At 42.8% G+C, this 19933-nt stretch overlaps 1 protein-coding gene across 1 annotated transcript in view; it reads right to left on the bottom strand.

Moving 5' to 3' along the window:
- Positions 1-19933, bottom strand: part of LOC123732721 (low affinity immunoglobulin gamma Fc region receptor II) — a 39223-nt gene that overhangs the window by 8374 nt on the left and 10916 nt on the right. The window contains exons 3-9 of the mRNA XM_045711982.1: positions 13121-13396; positions 12554-12796; positions 9097-9348; positions 8891-8947; positions 6032-6109; positions 5862-5919; positions 5233-5275 (exon numbers count right to left, since the gene is read on the bottom strand). Of these exons, the coding sequence (XP_045567938.1) occupies positions 5272-5275; positions 5862-5919; positions 6032-6109; positions 8891-8947; positions 9097-9348; positions 12554-12796; positions 13121-13396 (968 nt within the window). The 3' untranslated portion in view covers positions 5233-5271. The remainder of the gene's footprint in view (positions 1-5232; positions 5276-5861; positions 5920-6031; positions 6110-8890; positions 8948-9096; positions 9349-12553; positions 12797-13120; positions 13397-19933) is intronic.

The following is a 19933-nucleotide window of genomic DNA, read 5'->3' as shown; positions in this document are numbered from 1 at the left end:
AATTAGATTCTAGATTCCTCAGCTCTTAGAAGTTATCGGTCTCCAACCTCTTAAGCAGAATTCTATTAGTTGGTGTTCCAACAGCTAAATTATCACCTCAAATGAAGTTAGAGCACTGATTATGCTTTTGAATCCCAAGGAGCACCATTTTGTTTCTCTCCGTCACCCACGCTCACTTTAAACATTTGGATGATAGTTATATAAAAGACATAATTACTGTAGTACTGCAGCAGGTGTAGTACTGTAGTACTGTAATACTGTAGCAGGTGTAGTACTGTAGTACTGTAGCAGGTGTAGTACTGTAGCAGGTGTAGTACTGTAGTACTGTAGCAAGTGTAGTACTGTAGTACTGTAGCAGGTGTAGTACTGTAGTACTGTAGCAGGTGTAGTACTGTAGCAGGTGTAGTACTGTAGTACTGTGGTACTGTAGCAGGTGTAGTGCTGTAGTACTGTAGCAGGTGTAGTACTGTAGTACTGTAGCAGGTGTAGTATTGTAGTACTGTAGCAGGTGTAGTACTGTAGTATGTCTAGTATGAAGAAAAGGATTCTAGATTCCTCAGCTCTTAGAAGTTATCGGTCTCCAACCTCTTAAGCAGAATTCTATTAGTTGGTGTTCCAACAGCTAAATTAGATTCTAGATTCCTCAGCTCTTAGAACCAACCTCCCATTCTTAAGGAAAGTTCTGAATGAGTTGGTGTTCAAATTTTTTAAGTGTCAACTGTATTTTTGAAAAAATTCTTATCTGGTTTTCGTGCCACAGCACAGAGACAGCCATAGGTAAAGTGGTAACTTATCTTAGAGCCATGTCACGAGTTTCATAATGAGCGGACCAGCGTGAGTATAGTTCCACATATTTTTAATCTCCGTGAAACAAACAAACAAAACAAAAACAATAACGAACCGTGAAGTCATGACAGGCAACTAAACAAACAACACACAGGTGGGGAAATGGCTACCTAAATATGATCCCCAATCAGTGGCAACGATAAACAGATGCCTCTAATTGGGAACCACATTAGCACCAACATAGAAATAGACATACTAGAACACCCCCTAGTCACACCCTGACCTTCTACACCATAGAGAAACAAGCCAACACAGATGCTAAACAGTTCTCTGTTCTTGTACTATTGGATTTGTCACGTCCTGACTAGCAGAGGGTGTAGTTGTGTAGTATTTTGGTCAGGACGTGGCAGAAGATGTCTGTGTATGTTTGTTCTGGGTTGTATGTTTCTATGTTGGTCTGTGTGGCTCCCGATCAGGGACAGCTGGTTATCGTTGTTCCTGATTGGGAGTCATATATTAGGTGTGTGTTTTTCACTTGGGTTGGTGGGTTGTTGCGCTAGCACTGCTATAATTTTGTATGTATATCCTGTTAGCCTGTCGTGAGTCTTTATTGTTTTTACGTGTTTGCTTCATTCTTTATAATAAAAAGATGAGTATCCACATCCCGCTTGCATTTTGGTCTCATGTTGACGACAGCCGCTACAGGATTTAAGTAATTCGACACTGTTGACTATGATGTCACATGTGGCGTTCCACAATGTTCTATTATGGGTCCGGAACTGTCCAGTTTATATATGTTAACCCTTGGCAGCGTTATCAGAAAGCACAGCATTGATTTTCACTGCTACGCAGATGATACACAACTTTACATTTCATTGGATTTTATCTCCACGGATAAATTATGTATTAGTGACTGTATTAGTGATTTAAATACCTGGATGGTTGTACAGTCGTCTCAAATAAAACTGTGAAGGACCTCGGCGTTACTCTGGACCCTGATCTCTCTTTTGAAGAACATATCAAGACTGTTTCAAGGACAGCTTTTTTCCATCTACGTAACATTGCAAAAATCAGAAACTTTCTGTCCAAAAATGACGCAGAAAAATTAATCCATGCTTTTGTTACTTCTAGACTGGACTACTGCAATGCTCTACTTTCCGGCTACCCGGATAAAGCACTAAACAAACTTCAGTTAGTGCTAAATACGGCTGCTAGAATCCTGACTAGAACCAAAAAATGTGATCATATTACTCCAGTGCTAGCCTCCCTACACTGGCTTCCTGTTAAGGCAAGGGCTGATTTCAAGGTTTTACTGCTAACCTACAAAGCATTACATGGGCTTGCTCCTACCTATCTTTCCGATTTGGTCCTGCCGTACATACCTACACGTACGCTACGGTCACAAGACGAGGCCTCCTAATTGTCCCTAGAATTTCTAAGCAAACGGCTGGAGGTAGGGCTTTCTCCTATAGAGCTCCATTTATATGGAATGGTCTGCCTACCAATGTGAGAGACGCAGACTCAGTCTCAACCTTTAAGTCTTTACTGAAGACTTATCTCTTCAGTAGGTCCTATGATTAAGTATAGTCTGGCCCAGGAGTGTGAAGGTGAACGGAAAGGCTGGAGCAACGAACCGCCCTTGCTGTCTCTGCCTTGCCGGTTCCCCTCTTTCCACTGGGATTCTCTGCCTCTAACCCTATTACAGGGGCTGAGTCACTGGCTTACTGGTGTTCTTCCATGCCGTCCATGGGAGGGGTGCGTCACTTGAGTGGGTTGAGTCACTGACGTGGTCTTCCTGTCTGGGTTGGCGCCCCCCTTGGGTTGTGCCATGGCGGAGATCGTTGTGGGCTATACTCGGCCTTGTCTTAGGACGGTAAGTTGGTGATTGTAGACATCCCTCTAGTGGTGTGGGGGCTGTGCTTTGGCAAAGTGGGTGGGGTTATATCCTGCCTGTTTGGCCCTGTCCGGGGGTATCATCGGATGGGGCCACAGTGTCTTCTGATCCCTCCTGTCTCAGCCTCCAGTATTTATGCTGCAGTAGTTTATGTGTCGGGGGGCTAGGGTCAGTCTGTTACATCTGGAGTATTTCTCTTGTCTTATCCGGTGTCCTGTGTGAATTTAAATATGCTCTCTCTAATTCTCTCTTTCTGTCTTTCTCTCGGAGGACCTGAGCCCTAGGACCATGCCTCAGGACTACCTGGTATGATGACTCCTTGCTGTCCCCAGTCCACCTGGCCGTGCTGCTGCTCCAGTTTCAACTGTTCTGCCTGCGGCTATGGAACCCTGACCTGTTCACCGGACGTGCTTGTTGTACCCTCGACAACTACTATGATTATTATTATTTGACCATGCTGGTCATTTATGAACATTTTAACATCTTGACCATGTTCTGTTATAATATCCACCCTGCACAGCCAGAAGAGGACTGGCCACCCCTCATAGCCTGGTTCCTCTCTAGGTTTCTTCCTAGGCTTTTGCCTTTCTAGGGAGTTTTTCCTAGCCACCGTGCTTCTTTCACATGCATTGCTTGCTGTTTGGGGTTTTAGGCTGTACAGCACTTTGAGATATCAGCTGATGTAGGAAGGGCTATATAAATACATTTGATTTGATGGTTCACAACTTCCTCCAGCTAAAGCAAGACAAGACCAAGGTACTTATTGTTGGAACCAAAGCACAGAGAGAGAATGTGGCCGCACATTTTAATTCACAGGCAATAAAGATAAAAGACCAGGTAAAAAACGAGGTGTTATTTAGATTCTCAACAAAATTTCGAAGTAATAATAATAGTAAGAATTTCAACCTTTGCAGGGTACTGACCAAGATCAGACAGAGAGAACACATTACACCGGTTTTAAGGTCTCTGTACTATAAAACATACAGAATGCTGCAGGGTACTGACCAAGACCAGACAGAGAACACATTACACCGGTTTTAAGGTCTCTGTACTATAAAACATACAGAATGCTGCAGGGTACTGACCAAGACCAGACAGAGAACACATTACACCGGTTTTAAGGTCTCTGTACTATAAAACATACAGAATGCTGCAGGGTACTGACCAAGACCAGACAGAGAACACATTACACTGGTTTTAAGGTCTCTGCACTGTAAAACATACAGAATGCTGCAGGGTACTGACCAAGACCAGACAGAGAACACATTACACCGGTTTTAAGGTCTCTGTACTGGCTGCCTGTGAGTTTTATAATTCATTATAATATTCTTCTATTGGTTTTTAAATCAATCCATGATTGTGCAGCCCAATACATATCAGACATGCTTTAACTTATGTCCCCAGTAGGTCCCTCAGGTCCTCTGGCCTTTTAACTATCCCAAAGCCAAGGACCAGGAGGCATGGAGAGACCGCCTTTAGTTACTATGCCCCCAGCCTCTGGAATAGCCTGACAGAGAATCTGAGGGGAGCTGAAACTGTGGACATACTTAAAAGAGATCTTAAAACACATATTGTTAGCTTTGATTTTCCTTAGGGTGCTTTTTAGTCGTTCAGTTTTTGTTGTTATTCTTTTGAAGCACATTGTGTTGCATTCCATGTCTGAAATGTGCTGTATAAATATAAATGACACTTGATTTAAATTGATTTGATCTCTGTCTCTCTCTCTCTCACACAGACATGTAACACACAACACAACCTCACAATGCTAAATGCTACCAGCCTCTGGGTGTAGTGTGTTTGACTCATGCTACATCATTGTTAACAAACACAACATGCTACATCATTATTAACAAACACAACACTTCATTTTGAAGTTGGGGTTAGAGTTGAAGTTGGGGTTAGAGTTGAAGTTAGGGACCTACCTCAGTCTGTACATTAGGGTTAGTGATACAGTGATATGGACCTACCTCAGTCTGTACATTAGGGTTAGTGATACAGTGATATGGACCTACCTCAGTCTGTACATTAGGGTTAGTGATACAGTGATCTGGACCTACCTCAGTCTGTACATTAGGGTTAGTGATACAGTGATCTGGACCTACCTCAGTCTGTACATTAGGGTTAGTGATACAGTGATCTGGACCTACCTCAGTCTGTACATTAGGGTTAGTGATACAGTGATATGGACCTACCTCAGTCTGTACATTAGGGTTAGTGATACAGTGATCTGGACCTACCTCAGTCTGTACATTAGGGTTAGTGATGCAGTGATATGGACCTACCTCAGTCTGTACATTAGGGTTAGTGATACAGTGATATGGACCTACCTCAGTCTGTACATTAGGGTTAGTGATACAGTGATCTGGACCTACCTCAGTCTGTACATTAGGGTTAGTGATACAGTGATATGGACCTACCTCAGTCTGTACATTAGGGTTAGTGATACAGTGATATGGACCTACCTCAGTTTGTACATTAGGGTTAGTGATACAGTGATATGGACCTACCTCAGTCTGTACATTAGGGTTAGTGATACAGTGATATGGACCTACCTCAGTTTGTACATTACTTCCCTGGGTCCAGATACAGCTCTACCTATAGGACACAGATTTAATTAGTTAAACTGGCAATATGTTATTTTTGAGACGACCTGACAAAATTCACATAGAAATGTGTGTTATAGATCTGTAATTATACTTTAAAGCATGTCTAAGTAGCAGTAGATCTGTTCTATGTGAGCAATGATATACATTCCCTTAAGTTTTGTTTTTGCATCTTTTAGAAACAGCTGAAACAACAATATTCTTGGTTACTGAATATATATTTCAAAATGGTTTTGATGGTACAATGATTCTCTACACTATGCACAGAAACTGATGGGTGTTGCTGAGCCCTCTGGCACAAAATGGCTGCCATGATCTCTACTTCTCATCATCATCATTGAGCCTGACCCGTATCTCTGTCTGTCTGTCTGTCTGTCTGTCTGTCTGTCTGTCTGTCTGTCTGTCTGTCTGTCTGTCTGTCTGTCTGTCTGTCTGTCTGTCTGTCTGTCTGTCTGTCTGTCTGTCTGTCTGTCTGTCTGTCTGTCTGTCTGTCTGTCTGCTCTGAACGACCTTCTGTCTGTCTGTCTGTCTGTCTGTCTTCACTGCTGAGTAGACAGGGTCTGGAACGACCTTCTGACCTGTATCTCTGTCTGTCTGTCTTCACTGCTGAGAAGACAGGGTCTGGAACGACGTTCTCTGAAAGAAACACATAAACAGGTTACAACTAGTGACATGTTAAAACACTAAAAACATATATTTTACTCCAGAAAGATGAGGGGAGTGTTGTTGGTCTCTCCCTTCCTCCTACCTCTCCTCCTGTTGTTTTGTCTCTTTGTGTGGTTAACGTCAGCATAGGTCACATCACCTGGACCAGATCCACCTGGAACTAAACACAGGAGAGAGAGAGAGGATATTAACACAGACTGGACCAGATCCACCTGGAACTAAACACAGGAGAGAGAGAGAGGATATTAACACAGACTGGACCAGATCCACCTGGAACTAAACACAGGAGAGAGAGAGGATATTAACACAGACTGGACCAGATCCACCTGGAACTAAACACAGGAGAGAGAGAGGATATTAACACAGACTGGACCAGATCCACCTGGAACTAAACACAGGAGAGAGAGAGAGGATATTAACCTTGGACCAGCTGTATGTGGTGTTATACAGTACTACAGTACCTGTAGTGTTATACTGTTATACAGTACTACAGTACCTGTGGTGTTATAGTGTTATACAGTATTACAGTACCTGTGGTGTTATAGTGTTATACAGTACTACAGTACCTGTGGTGTTATAGTGTTATTCAGTATTACAGTACCTGTGGTGTTATACAGTACTACAGTACCTGTGGTGTTATAGTGTTATACAGTATTACAGTACCTGTGGTGTTATAGTGTTATACAGTATTACAGTACCTGTGGTGTTATAGTGTTATACAGTACTACAGTACCTGTGGTGTTGTAGTGTTATACAGTACTACAGTACCTGTGGTGTTATAGTGTTATACAGTACTACAGTACCTGTGGTGTTATATTACAGTACTACAGTACCTGTGGTGTTATAGTGTTATACAGTACTACAGTACCTGTGGTGTTATAATGTGTTATTCAGTACTACAGTACCTGTGGTGTTATAGTGTTATACAGTATTACAGTACCTGTGGTGTTATAGTGTTATACAGTACTACAGTACCTGTGGTGTTATAGTGTTATTCAGTATTACAGTACCTGTGGTGTTATACAGTACTACAGTACCTGTGGTGTTATAGTGTTATACAGTATTACAGTACCTGTGGTGTTATAGTGTTATACAGTATTACAGTACCTGTGGTGTTATAGTGTTATACAGTACTACAGTACCTGTGGTGTTGTAGTGTTATACAGTACTACAGTACCTGTGGTGTTATAGTGTTATACAGTACTACAGTACCTGTGGTGTTATACAGTACTACAGTACCTGTGGTGTTATAGTGTTATACAGTACTACAGTACCTGTGGTGTTATACAGTACTACAGTACCTGTGGTGTTATTCAGTACTACAGTACCTGTGGTGTTATAGTGTTATACAGTATTACAGTACCAGTGGTGTTATAGTGTTATTCAGTACTACAGTACCTGTGGTGTTATAGTGTTATACAGTACTACAGTACCTGTGGTGTTATAGTGTTATACAGTACTACAGTACCTGTGGTGTTATAGTGTTATTCAGTATTACAGTACCTGTGGTGTTATAGTGTTATACAGTACTACAGTACCTGTGGTGTTGTAGTGTTATACAGTACTACAGTACCTGTGGTGTTATAGTGTTATACAGTACTACAGTACCTGTGGTGTTATACAGTACTACAGTACCTGTGGTGTTATACAGTATTACAGTACCTGTGGTGTTATAGTGTTATTCAGTACTACAGTACCTGTGGTGTTATACAGTACTACAGTACCTGTGGTGTTATATACAGTACTACAGTACCTGTGGTGTTATAGTGTTATACAGTACTACAGTACCTGTGGTGTTATACAGTACTACAGTACCTGTGGTGTTATACAGTATTACAGTACCTGTGGTGTTATAGTGTTATACAGTACTACAGTACCTGTGGTGTTACAGTTTATACAGTATTACAGTACCTGTGGTGTTATAGTGTTATACAGTATTACAGTACCTGTGGTGTTACAGTGTTATACAGTATTACAGTACCTGTGGTGTTATACAGTATTACAGTACCTGTGGTGTTATAGTGTTACAGTATTACAGTACCTGTGGTGTTATACAGTATTACAGTACCTGTGGTGTTATAGTGTTATTCAGTATTACAGTACCTGTGGTGTTATACAGTACTACAGTACCTGTGGTGTTATAGTGTTATACAGTACTACAGTACCTGTGGTGTTATAGTGTTATACAGTACTACAGTACCTGTGGTGTTATACAGTACTACAGTACCTGTGGTGTTATACAGTACTACAGTACCTGTGGTGTTATACAGTACTACAGTACCTGTGGTGTTATAGTGTTATACAGTATTACAGTACCTGTGGTGTTATAGTGTTATACAGTATTACAGTACCTGTGGTGTTATACAGTATTACAGTACCTGTGGTGTTATAGTGTTATTCAGTATTACAGTACCTGTGGTGTTATACAGTACTACAGTACCTGTGGTATTATACTGTTATACAGTACTACAGTTCCTGTGGTGTTATAGTGTTATACAGTATTACAGTACCTGTGGTGTTATAGTGTTATACAGTATTACAGTACCTGTGGTGTTATAGTGTTATACAGTACTACAGTACCTGTGGTGTTATAGTGTTATACAGTACTACAGTACCTGTGGTGTTATACAGTATTTCAGTACCTGTGGTGTTATACAGTATTACAGTACCTGTGGTGTTATAGTGTTATACAGTACTACAGTACCTGTGGTGTTATAGTGTTATACAGTACTACAGTACCTGTGGTGTTATAGTGTTATACAGTACTACAGTACCTGTGGTGTTATAGTGTTATACAGTATTACAGTACCTGTGTTGTTATTCAGTACTACAGTACCTGTGGTGTTATAGTGTTATACAGTACTACAGTACCTGTGGTGTTGTAGTGTTATACAGTACTACAGTACCTGTGGTGTTATAGTGTTATACAGTACTACAGTACCTGTGGTGTTGGAGGTCTTCACTGCAGAGTAGACTGGATCAGCTCCTGGAGACTTCTCTGGAGGAGACGAGACAATGGGTTAAAGACATAAAGACACTGTACTGTGTGTGTGTGTGTGTGTGTGTGTGTGTGTGTGTGTGTGTGTGTGTGTGTGTGTGTGTGTGTGTGTGTGTGTGTGTGTGTGTGTGTGTGTGTGTGTGTGTTACCTCTCCTTCTCCTGGGTTCTGGGTCCTGTGTGATTCTGACGTCAGCATAGGTAACATCTCTGGGTTCAGCTGCTACATGTTTGTTCCTCTTCTTGCAGAACAGGACCAGTAGAATGATCAGAGAGATGGAGAGAGCAGCCACCAACCCAGAGACAGACAGAGGGAGGATGAGAGAGGAGGGGAGGAGAGAGGAGGGAGGAGAGACGGGGGGAGAGGAGGATGGAGTGAAGGAGGATGAGGTAGAGCCCCCATCTTGAAAAACACCAGAGGAAACGACAGTAAATAGTTATAATCAATCTGACTAATATTTTCGAATTAGACATACAGTACCAATCAAAAGTTTGGACACACCTACTCATTCACGGGTTTTTCTTTATTTTTACTATTTTCTACATTGTAGAATAATAGTGAAGACAGAACTATGAAAAACTATGAAATACACATGTAGTAACCAAAAAAGTGTTAAACAAATTAAAATATATTTTATATTTGAGATTCTTCAAAGAAGCCACCCTTTGCCTTGATTACAATTTTTTCACACTCTTGGCATTCTCTTAACCAGCTTCATGAGGTAGTCACCTGGAATGCATTTCAATTAACAGGTGTGCCTTGTTAAAAGTTAATTTGTTAAATTTCTTTCCTTCTTAATGCGTTTGAGCCAATCAGTTGTGTTGTGACAAGGTAGGGGTGGTATACAGAAGATAGCCCTATTTGGTAAAATACCAAGTCCATATTATGGCAAGAACAGCTCAGATAAGCAAAGAGAAACAACAGTCCATCATTACTTTAAGACATGAAGGTCAGTCAAATCTGGAATTTTTTCAAATACTTTGAAAGATTCTTCAAGTGGAGTTGCAAAAGACCATCAAGCACAATGATGAAACTGTCTCTCATGAGGACCGCCACAGGAAAGGAAGACCCAGAGTTACCTCTGCTGCAGAGGACAAGTTCATTAGAGTTACCAGCCTCAGAAATTGCTGCCCAAATAAATGCTTCACAAAGTTCAAGTAACAGACACATCTCAACATCAACTGTTCAGAGGAGACAGAGTGAAACAGGCCTTCATGATAGAATTGCTGCAAAGAAACCACTACTGAAGGACACCAATAAGAGGAAGAGGCTTGCTTGGACCAAAAAACACGAGCAATGGACATTAGACCGGTGAAAATCTGTCCTTTGGTCTGATGAGTCCAAATTTGAGATTTTTGTGAGACGTAAAATTAGTGGAACGAATGATCTCCGCATGTGCATTTCCCACCGTGAAGCATGGAGGAGGAGGTGTGATGGTGTGGGGGTGCTTTGCTGGTGACATTGTCTAGGATTTATTTAGAATTCAAGGCACACTTAACCAGCATGGCCACCGCAGCATTCTGCAGCGATACACTTAATGGGACTATCATTTGTTTTTCAACAGGACAATGACATAAAGCACACCTCCAGGCTGTGTAAGGGCTATTTGACCAAGAAGGAGAGTGATGGAAAGCTGCATCAGATGACCTGGCCTCCACAATCAACGGACCTCAACCCCATTGAGATGGTTTGGGATGAGTTGGAACGCAGAGTAAAGGAAAAGCTGCCAACAAGTGCCCAGCATATGAACTCCTTCCCACATATTCCTCAAGAAGCTGGTAGAGAGAATGCCAAGAGTGTGCAAAGCTGTCATGAAGGCAAAGAGTGGCTACTTTGAAGAATCTCAAATATAAAGTATATTTTGATTTGTCTAACCTGTTAGGGCTAGGGGGCAGTATTTACACCGCCGGATAAAAAACGTACCCGATTTAATCTGGTTACCACTCCTACCCAGTAACTAGAATATGCATATACTTATTACATATGGATAGAAAACACCCTAAAGTTTCTAAAACTGTTTGAATGGTGTCTGTGAGTATAACAGAACTCATTTAGCAGGCAAAAACCTGACAAAGTTTCATGCAGGAAGTGGCCTGTCTGACAAGGTGTCGTTCTTCTTGTCTCTGTTTATTGAAGAGTGAGGATCTTAGCTGTCCCGTGACACTTCCTACGGCTGCCATAGGCTCTCAGAAGGCGGCAAAATGCAGAATCGTGGCTTTGCAGGCTCTGGCTGATAAAAGTAGCGCGTTTGGGTAGTGGCTGGTTACAGTACTGTGAGACTCAGGCTCGTGCCCGCATCGACCGAAAGCTGTGTTTTCTTTCCTCTGTTTAGCTAAATGGACATTCCCGGTCGGAATATTATCGCTTTTTTACGAGAAAAATGGCATAAAAATGGATTTTAAACAGCGGTTGACATGCTTCGAAGTACGGTAATGGAATATTTAGATTTTTTTTGTCACGAATTGCGCCATGCGCGCGACCCTGATTTACCATTTCAGATAGTGTCTGGGACGCACGAACAAAACGCCGCTATTCGGATATAACGATGGATTATTTTGGACCAAACCAACATTTGTTATTGAAGTAGCAGTCCTGGGAGTGCATTCTGACGAAGACAACAAAAGGTAATCAAACTTTTATAATAGTAAATCTGATATTGGTGAGTGCTAAACTTGGTCGGTGTCTAAATAGCTAGCCCGTGATGCCTGGGCTATGTACTTAGAATATTGCAAAATGTGCTTTCACCAAAAAGCTATTTTAAAATCGGACATATCGAGTGCATAGAGGAGTTCTGTATCTATAATTCTTAAAATAATTGTTATGCTTTTTGTGAACGTTTATCGTGAGTAATTTAGTAAATTGTTAGCGAATTCCCCGGAAGTTTGCGGGGGGTATGCTAGTTCTGAACGTCACATGCTAATGTAAAAAGCTGGTTTTTGATATAAATATGAACTTGATTGAACAAAACATACATGCATGTATTGTATAACATAATGTCCTAGGGTTGTCATCTGATGAAGATCATCAAAGGTTAGTGCTGCATTTAGCTGTCTTCTGGGTTTTTGTGACATTATATGCTAGCTTGAAAAATGGGTGTCTGATTATTTCTGGCTTGGTACTCTGCTGACATAATCTAATATTTTGCTTTCGTTGTAAAGCCTTTTTGAAATCGGACAGTGTGGTTAGATTAACGAGAGTCTTGTCTTTAAATAGCTGTAAAATAGTCATATGTTTGAGAAATTGAAGTAATAGCATTTCAAAGGTTTTGAAAATCGCGCCACAGGATTCAACTGGCTGTTACGTAGGTGGGACGAATTCGTCCCGCCTAGCCCAGAGAGGTTAACACTTGTTTGGTTACTACATGATTCCATATGTGTTATTTCATAATTGTGATGTCTTCACTATTATTCTAGAAAATAGTAAAAAATAAAGAAAAACCCTTGAATGAGTAGGTGTGTCCAACTTTTTACTGGTACTGTATGTATTGGGTCTAATGACCAAGCGAGAACACAAATTATTATGAATATATTATGAATATAACGTATTAAACTTAACAGTGTAAAGAAGAACCATATAATCTGAATGTCAAGGTTTCTCATATTCTCACCTGTCACAGTCATCCAGCTCTCTGGTGATTCTCCTTCAGAGTTGGTACACTTGTAGAGTCCTTCATCTGACTTGGATACTGCAGGGATGGTCATCTCTCCTGTAGTCTCAGCCCTGATGAGGGATCCATCTTTGTAGAAATCAGCTGTGAGGTCAGAGGGAGTTCCCTGATATCTGCAGCGCAGAGTCACAGAATCTCCCCCAGTCACAGGAAGGGCAGGGCTCTCCAGGATCACAGCACCAGCTGTATATAATATATAAACATCATATATAAACAGGTCTCTCCAGGATCACAGCACCAGCTGTATATAATATATAAACATCATATATAAACAGGTCTCTCCAGGATCACAGCACCAGCTGTATATAATATATACATATCATATATAAACAGGGCTCTCCAGGATCACAGCTCCAACTGTATATAATATATAAACAGGTCTCTCCAGGATCACAGCTCCAGCTGTATATAATATATAAACATCATATATAAACATAACATCAGCTATCTGAAACCAGATGAACCACTAAACACTATAACGTTAGTAGATGGTGTTTGTGGACATACCAGGTACTGTGATGTTGACAGCATTGCTGTGTTCTCCAGACCCAAACTCACACCAGTACACTCCACTGTCTGATGGTATTAGTGATACAATGCATGAAGACCATTGTTGTTTTCCCCAGTCAGTATGACACTCTGAAAGGATTCCTCTCGATGTGTTCCTCACCACTCTCCATCCAGCAGAGTTCCCCTGAACCTCACAGCTCAGAGAGACAGACTCTAATTTAAAGAACTGAGATCTGTCAGGACTGACACTCAGAGAGGCTGGATTAAAGAGAACTGAGAAAGAGAGAGAGAGAAAGAGAAAGATACGTAGAGAGGTTTAGTCTGATAGCTATGCAATATTGAAATATATTCCACAGCTGAGTCTGTATCAAGTCGGAGTTCAACTTTAATTAGTGATTTGTTCAACCAGTCTACACGCTTCCGGGTGCTGGAGTGAGTAGTCGTGCTGTACCTCACTCATTACATTTCATTTCATTACATTACATTTCATTACAACGGAACGATTTGATTAGTGTATTGTTAGCTAGCTACATAGTTGTCTCTGCTGTCTTTGTATCAAGGATAAAGGTGTAGCTTTGAGAAACTAACAAGGTTAGCTAGCCAGCTGCATTCGTTCATTCGCGCCGTTTTCGAAACGGCGTCAACAACATCACAGCCACTGCTTGCTAGCCAACTTTACCAATTAGCAGTACTGCAGAAACTATATACATTACAACGGAACGATTTGACTAGTGTAATGTAACATAGTTGTCTTTGTATCAAGATAAAGGCGTAGTACAGAGTAACTATCGAGGTTAGCTAGCCAGCTACATTCTCTAACATAGTCAACAACGCACCCCCTGCTAGCTAGCTAACCCTACCAGCTAGTTGTATCTTTTTAGTCTATAAGATTTTTGCAACGTAAACTTAACTTTCTGAACATTCGAGATGTGTAGGCCACTTGTGTAGCTAGCAGGACTGACTTTGTGTTAGCTAGCCAACGTTTAATTACTTCTGCGTTATGAACTAGACACGGACACGAATGATCCATTGATAGCTTGTTGTAACCAAGTATTGGTGCTAACCGTGTGTTATAGGATGCTAGCATGCTAGTTAGCTAGTTAGCTACGGCGTCATAGGACACAGTGCACTAGGTGGGTTTTCACGGAAGAATACTGTACCAAGTTATCTAGTGGAATAAACTAAGTTTGAGCCTATTCCTGGAAACATTGAACCACTGTAGTTTACATCAATTATAATTTCTAGTGGAAGCTAGGAAAGTTATATTTTAGTGTTTCAGTGAAAGGTTAGTGAGGGAGGCCCTGCTCTCTCGCTTCCCCAGTTGTTTAGTTAATTTTCATTCCAATCTCCTTTGCATTAGCGTAGCCTCTCCTGTAGCCTATCAACTATGTGTCAGTCTATCCCTGTTCTCTAACCCTCTGCACAGGCCAAACAAACGCTTCACACCGCATGGCCGCTGCCACTCTAACCTGGTGGTCCCAGCGCGCACGACCCACGTGGAGTTCCATGTCTCCGGCAGCCTCTGGAACTGCCGGTCTGCGGCCAACAAGGCAGAGTTCATCTCAGCCTATGCTACCCTCCAGTCCCTCGACTTCTTGGCCATGACGGAAACATGGATTACCACAGAAAACACTGCTACTCCTACTGCTCTCTCCTCATCTGACCACGTGTTTTCGCACACCCCGAGAGCATCTGGTCAGCGGGGTGGTGGCACTGGAATCCTCATCTCTCCCAAGTGGACATTCTCTCTTTCTCCCCTGACTCATCTGTCTATCTCCTCCTTTGAATTCCATGCTGTCACAATCACTAGCCCATTCAAGCTTAACATCCTTACCATTTATCGCCCTCCAGGTTCCCTTGGAGAGTTCATCAATGAGCTTGACGCCTGGATAAGTTCCTTTCCTGAGGATGGCTCACCTCTCACAGTTCTGGGTGATTTTAACCTCCCTACGTCTACCTTTGACTCATTTCTCTCTGCCTCCTTCTTTCCACTCCTCTCCTCTTTTGACCTCACCCTCTCACCGTCCCCCCCCTACTCACAAGGCTTGACCTTATCTTCACTAGATGCTGTTCTTCTACTAATCTCACTGCAACTCCCCTCCAAGTCTCCGATCACTACCTTGTATCCTTTTCCCTCTCGCTCTCCTCCAACACTACTCACTCTGCCCCTACTCAGATGGTATTGCGCCGTCGCAACCTTCGCTCTCTCTCTCCTCTTCCATCCTATCATCTCTTCCCTCTGCTCAATCCTTCTCCGACCAATCTCCTGATTCTGCCTCCTCAAACCTCCTCTCCTCCCTTTCTGCATCCTTTGACTCTCTATGTCCCCTATCCTCCCGGCCGGCTCGGTCCTCCCCTCCTGCTCCGTGGCTTGACAACTCATTGCGAGCTCACAGAACAGGGCTCCGGGCAGTCGAGCGGAAATGGAGGAAAACTAGCCTCCCTGCGGACCTGGCATCTTTTCACTCCCTCCTCTCTACATTTTCCTCCTCTGTCTCTGCTGCTAAAGCCACTTTCTACCACTCTAACTTCCAAGCATCTGCCTCTAACCCTAGGAAGCTCTTTGCCACCTTCTCCTCCCTCCTGAATCCTCCTCCCCCTCCCCCCCCTCCTCCCTCTCTGCGGATGACTTCGTCAACCATTTTGAAAAGAAGGTCGACAACATCCGATCCTCGTTTGATAAGTCAAACGACACCGCTGGTCCTGCTCACACTGCCCTACCCTGTGCTTTGACCTCTTTCTCCCCTCTCTCTCCAGATGAAATCTTCCGTCTTGTGACGGCCGGCCGCCCATCAACCTGCCCGCTTGACCCTATCCCCTCCTCTCTTCTCCAGACCATTTCCGGAGACCTTCTCCCTTACCTCACCTCGCTCATCAACTCATCCTTGACATCTGGCTACGTCCCTTCCGTCTTCAAGAGAGCAAGAGTTGCACCCCTTCTCAAAAAACCTACACTCGATCCCTCCGACGTCAACAACTACAGACCAGTATCCCTTCTTTCTTTTCTCTCCAAAACTCTTGAACGTGCCGTCCTTGGCCAGCTCTCCTGCTATCTCTCTCAGAATGACCTTCTTGATCCAAATCAGTCAGGTTTCAAGGCTGGTCATTCAACTGAGACTGCTCTTCTCTGTGTCACGGAGGCTCTCCGCACTGCTAAAGCTAACTCTCTCTCCTCTGTTCTCATCCTTCTAGACCTATCTGCTGCCTTTGATACTGTGAACCATCAGATCCTCCTCTCCACCCTCTCCGAGTTGGGCATCTCCGGCGCGGCTCACTCTTGGATTGCTTCCTACCTGACAGGTCGCTCCTACCAGGTGGTGTTGCGAGAATCCGTCTCCGCACCACGTGCTCTCACCACTAGGCCCTCTCCTATTCTCGCTATACACCAAGTCACTTGGCTCTGTCATATCCTCACATGGTCTCTCCTATCATTGCTACGCAGACGACACACAATTAATCTTCTACTATCCCCCTTCTGACAACCAGGTGGCGAATCGCATCTCTGCATGTCTGGCAGACATATCAGTGTGGATGACGGATTACCACCTCAAGCTGAACCTCGGCAAGACGGAGCTGCTCTTCCTCCCGGGGAAGGACTGCCCTTTCCATGATCTCGCCATCACGGTGGACAACTCCATTGTGTCCTCCTCCCAGAGTGCTAAGAGCCTCGGCGTGACCCTGGACAACACCCTGTCGTTCTCCGCTAACATCAAGGCGGTGACCCGATCCTGTAGGTTCATGCTATACAACATTTGCAGCGTACGACCCTGCCTTACACAGGAAGCGGCGCAGGTCCTAATCCAGGCACTTCTCATCTCCCGTCTGGATTACTGCAACTCGCTGCTGGCGGGGCTCCCTGCCTGTGCCATTAAACCCCTACAACTCATCCAGAACGCCGCAGCCCGTCTGGTGTTCAACCTTCCCAAGTTCTCTCACGTCACCCCGCTCCTCCGCACACTCCACTGGCTTCCAGTTGAAGCTCGCATCCGCTACAAGACCATGGTACTTGCCTACGGAGCTGTGAGGGGAACGGCACCTCCGTACCTTCAGGCTCTGATCAGGCCCTACACCCAAACAAGGGCACTGCGTTCATCCACCGCTGGCCTGATGGCCACCCTACCTCTGCGGAAGCACAGTTCCCGCTCAGCCCAGTCAAAACTGTTCGCTGCTCCTGCACCCCAATGGTGGAACAAGCTCCCTCACGACGCCAGGACAGCGGAGTCAATCACCACCTTCCGGAGTCACCTGAAACCCCACCTCTTCAAGGAATACCTGGGATAGGATAAAGTAATCCTTCTAACCCCCCCCCTTAAAAGATTTAGATGTACTATTGTAAAGGGGTTGTTCCACTGGATATCATAAGGTGAATGCACCAATCTGTAAGTCGCTCTGGATAAGAGCGTCTGCTAACTGATATAAATGTACACCAGATTCAGATTGACTCCCCAGGATCACAGCTCCAGCTGTATATAATATATAAACATCATAAATAAACAGGTCTCTCCAGGATCACAGCTCCAGCTGTATATAATATATAAACATCATATATAAACAGGTCTCTCCAGGATCACAGCTCCAGCTGTATATAATATATAAACATCATATATAAACAGGTCTCTCCAGGATCACAGCACCAGCTGTATATAATATATAAACATCATATATAAACAGGGCTCTCCAGGATCACAGCTCCAGCTGTATATAATATATAAACATCATATATAAACAGGTCTCTCCAGGATCACAGCTCCAGCTGTATATAATATATAAACATAACATCAGCTATCTGAAACCAGATGAACCACTAAGCACTATAATGTTAGTAGATGGTGTTTGTGGACATACCAGGTACTGTGATGTTGACAGCATTGCTGTGTTCTCCAGACCCAGACTCACACCAGTACACTCCACTGTCTGATGGTATTAGTGATACAATGCATGAAGACCCTTGTTGTTTTCCCCAGTCAGTACTACACTCTGAAAGGATTCCTCTCGATGTGTTCCTCACCACTCTCCACCTAGCAGAGTTCCCCTGAACCTCACAGCTCAGAGAGACAGCTCAGAGAGACAGACTCATTTTCAAAGAACTGAGATCAGTCAGGACTGACAATCAGAGATGCTGGAAGAGCGAAATCTGAGAGAGAGAGAGAGAGAGAGAGAGAAGATGCATTGTCTAAGTAAATTATAAAATATTCTGAAAGAGATGCTGAAACACAGCAGGGAGAGGCTATTCTCTAGCTGTCTAACCTGATGAGGGTAGAATACTATCCTAACCACAAGGCTACATGCTGCCCCTTTGTAATTCTTGGGACAGCGTAGGGTAGGTAGTTAGGGTCAGTGTTGGGTAGTTAATAGATATTGTGGTATATGCAGTGTTCTCTGTAATTATTGGGACAAATTCCATTTCCACAGAGGGTTCTACCTGGAACCAAAAAGGGTTCTCGAAAAACCCTTTTGGAACCTTTTTTCAAAGTGTCATAGAAAAACAGGGAAGAAATGCTATGGATGAGGTGACTAGAGAATGAGCAGGACTTCCTTCTCCAAATATGACTCAGAGGTATATATGTCCTGAAATGTAATAAAAATATACTTTCCTATTATAAAGAAGAATTGAAGCAATTCTTCAACTACCTGCTCTGGAGAAAATCTGCGTTTTGTTTGGTGAAAACGCAGAGACAGTAGATCTAGCTGGTCTGTCATAAGATAACAGAGACAGTAAATCTATCTCCAGATTATGTCCTGGTCAGTTATAATCTAATATCCATAGCTCCCACCATGTCATGAGCCCTTGTAGATTACATTTAATTGTTGCTCAAACATTTTGCTTATTTATGTAATACTTCATATACAGTTAACAATCACAAAGCCGCAGGGCCAGACGGATTACCAGGATGTGTACTCAGAGCATGCGCTGACAAACTTGTGTCTCACTGACATTTATAACCTCTCCTTGGCTGAGTCTGTAATACCAACATGAGAGTTGAGCCAATAACCGAAAGATTGCTGGATCAAATCCCCTGAGCTGACAAGGTAAAAATCTGTCGTTCTGCCCCTGAACAAAGCAGTTAACCCACTGTTCCCCAGTAGTCATTTTAAATAAGATTGTTTTTAAAAACTTCTGGACGCTACAATCCCGTTAGCGGCATCGATTTTTGTTAAAAATCAGAGCGCCGTATTCAAAACCACAAATCTAATAATTTCTATTTATCAAACATCTTTGAGATGTTACACCGTTACACCGTTTTATAGATACACTATAACTTCAATTTCTCAAACATATGACTATTTTACACCGTCTTTTACACCTCTCCTGAATCGAACCACGTTGTCCAATTTCAAAAAGGCTTTACAGCAAAAGCAAAACATTAGATTATGTTAGGAGAGTACATCGACACAAATAACCACACCGTCATTTTCCGACCAACCACATGCTACCCAAAACACAGCTAAATGAAGCACTAACCTTTGACAATCTTCATCAGATGACACTCCCAGGACATCATGTTACACAATACATGCATTCTTTTGTTCTATCAACTTCATATTTATATATAAAAACAGCATTTTATATCAGCGTGATGTTCAGAAAATATTTTCCCTTCAACACCGCCGGTGAATCAGCTCTACAATTTACTAAAATACTATTCGAAAACGTTGGTAAAATATAATATTGTCATTCAAAAAATTATAGATTAACATCTCGTGAATGCCACCGCATTTCCAGATTTTAAAAATAACTTTACTGGGAAATCACACTTTGCAATAAACGAGGTGCTATGCTCAGAAAAATAGGCGATACAGGTTAGCGCC

The sequence above is a fragment of the Salmo salar genome, unplaced genomic scaffold (assembly GCF_905237065.1).
Source record: "Salmo salar unplaced genomic scaffold, Ssal_v3.1, whole genome shotgun sequence".
NCBI lineage: Eukaryota > Metazoa > Chordata > Actinopteri > Salmoniformes > Salmonidae > Salmo > Salmo salar.
This window is presented reverse-complemented; position numbering and strand designations above follow the sequence as displayed.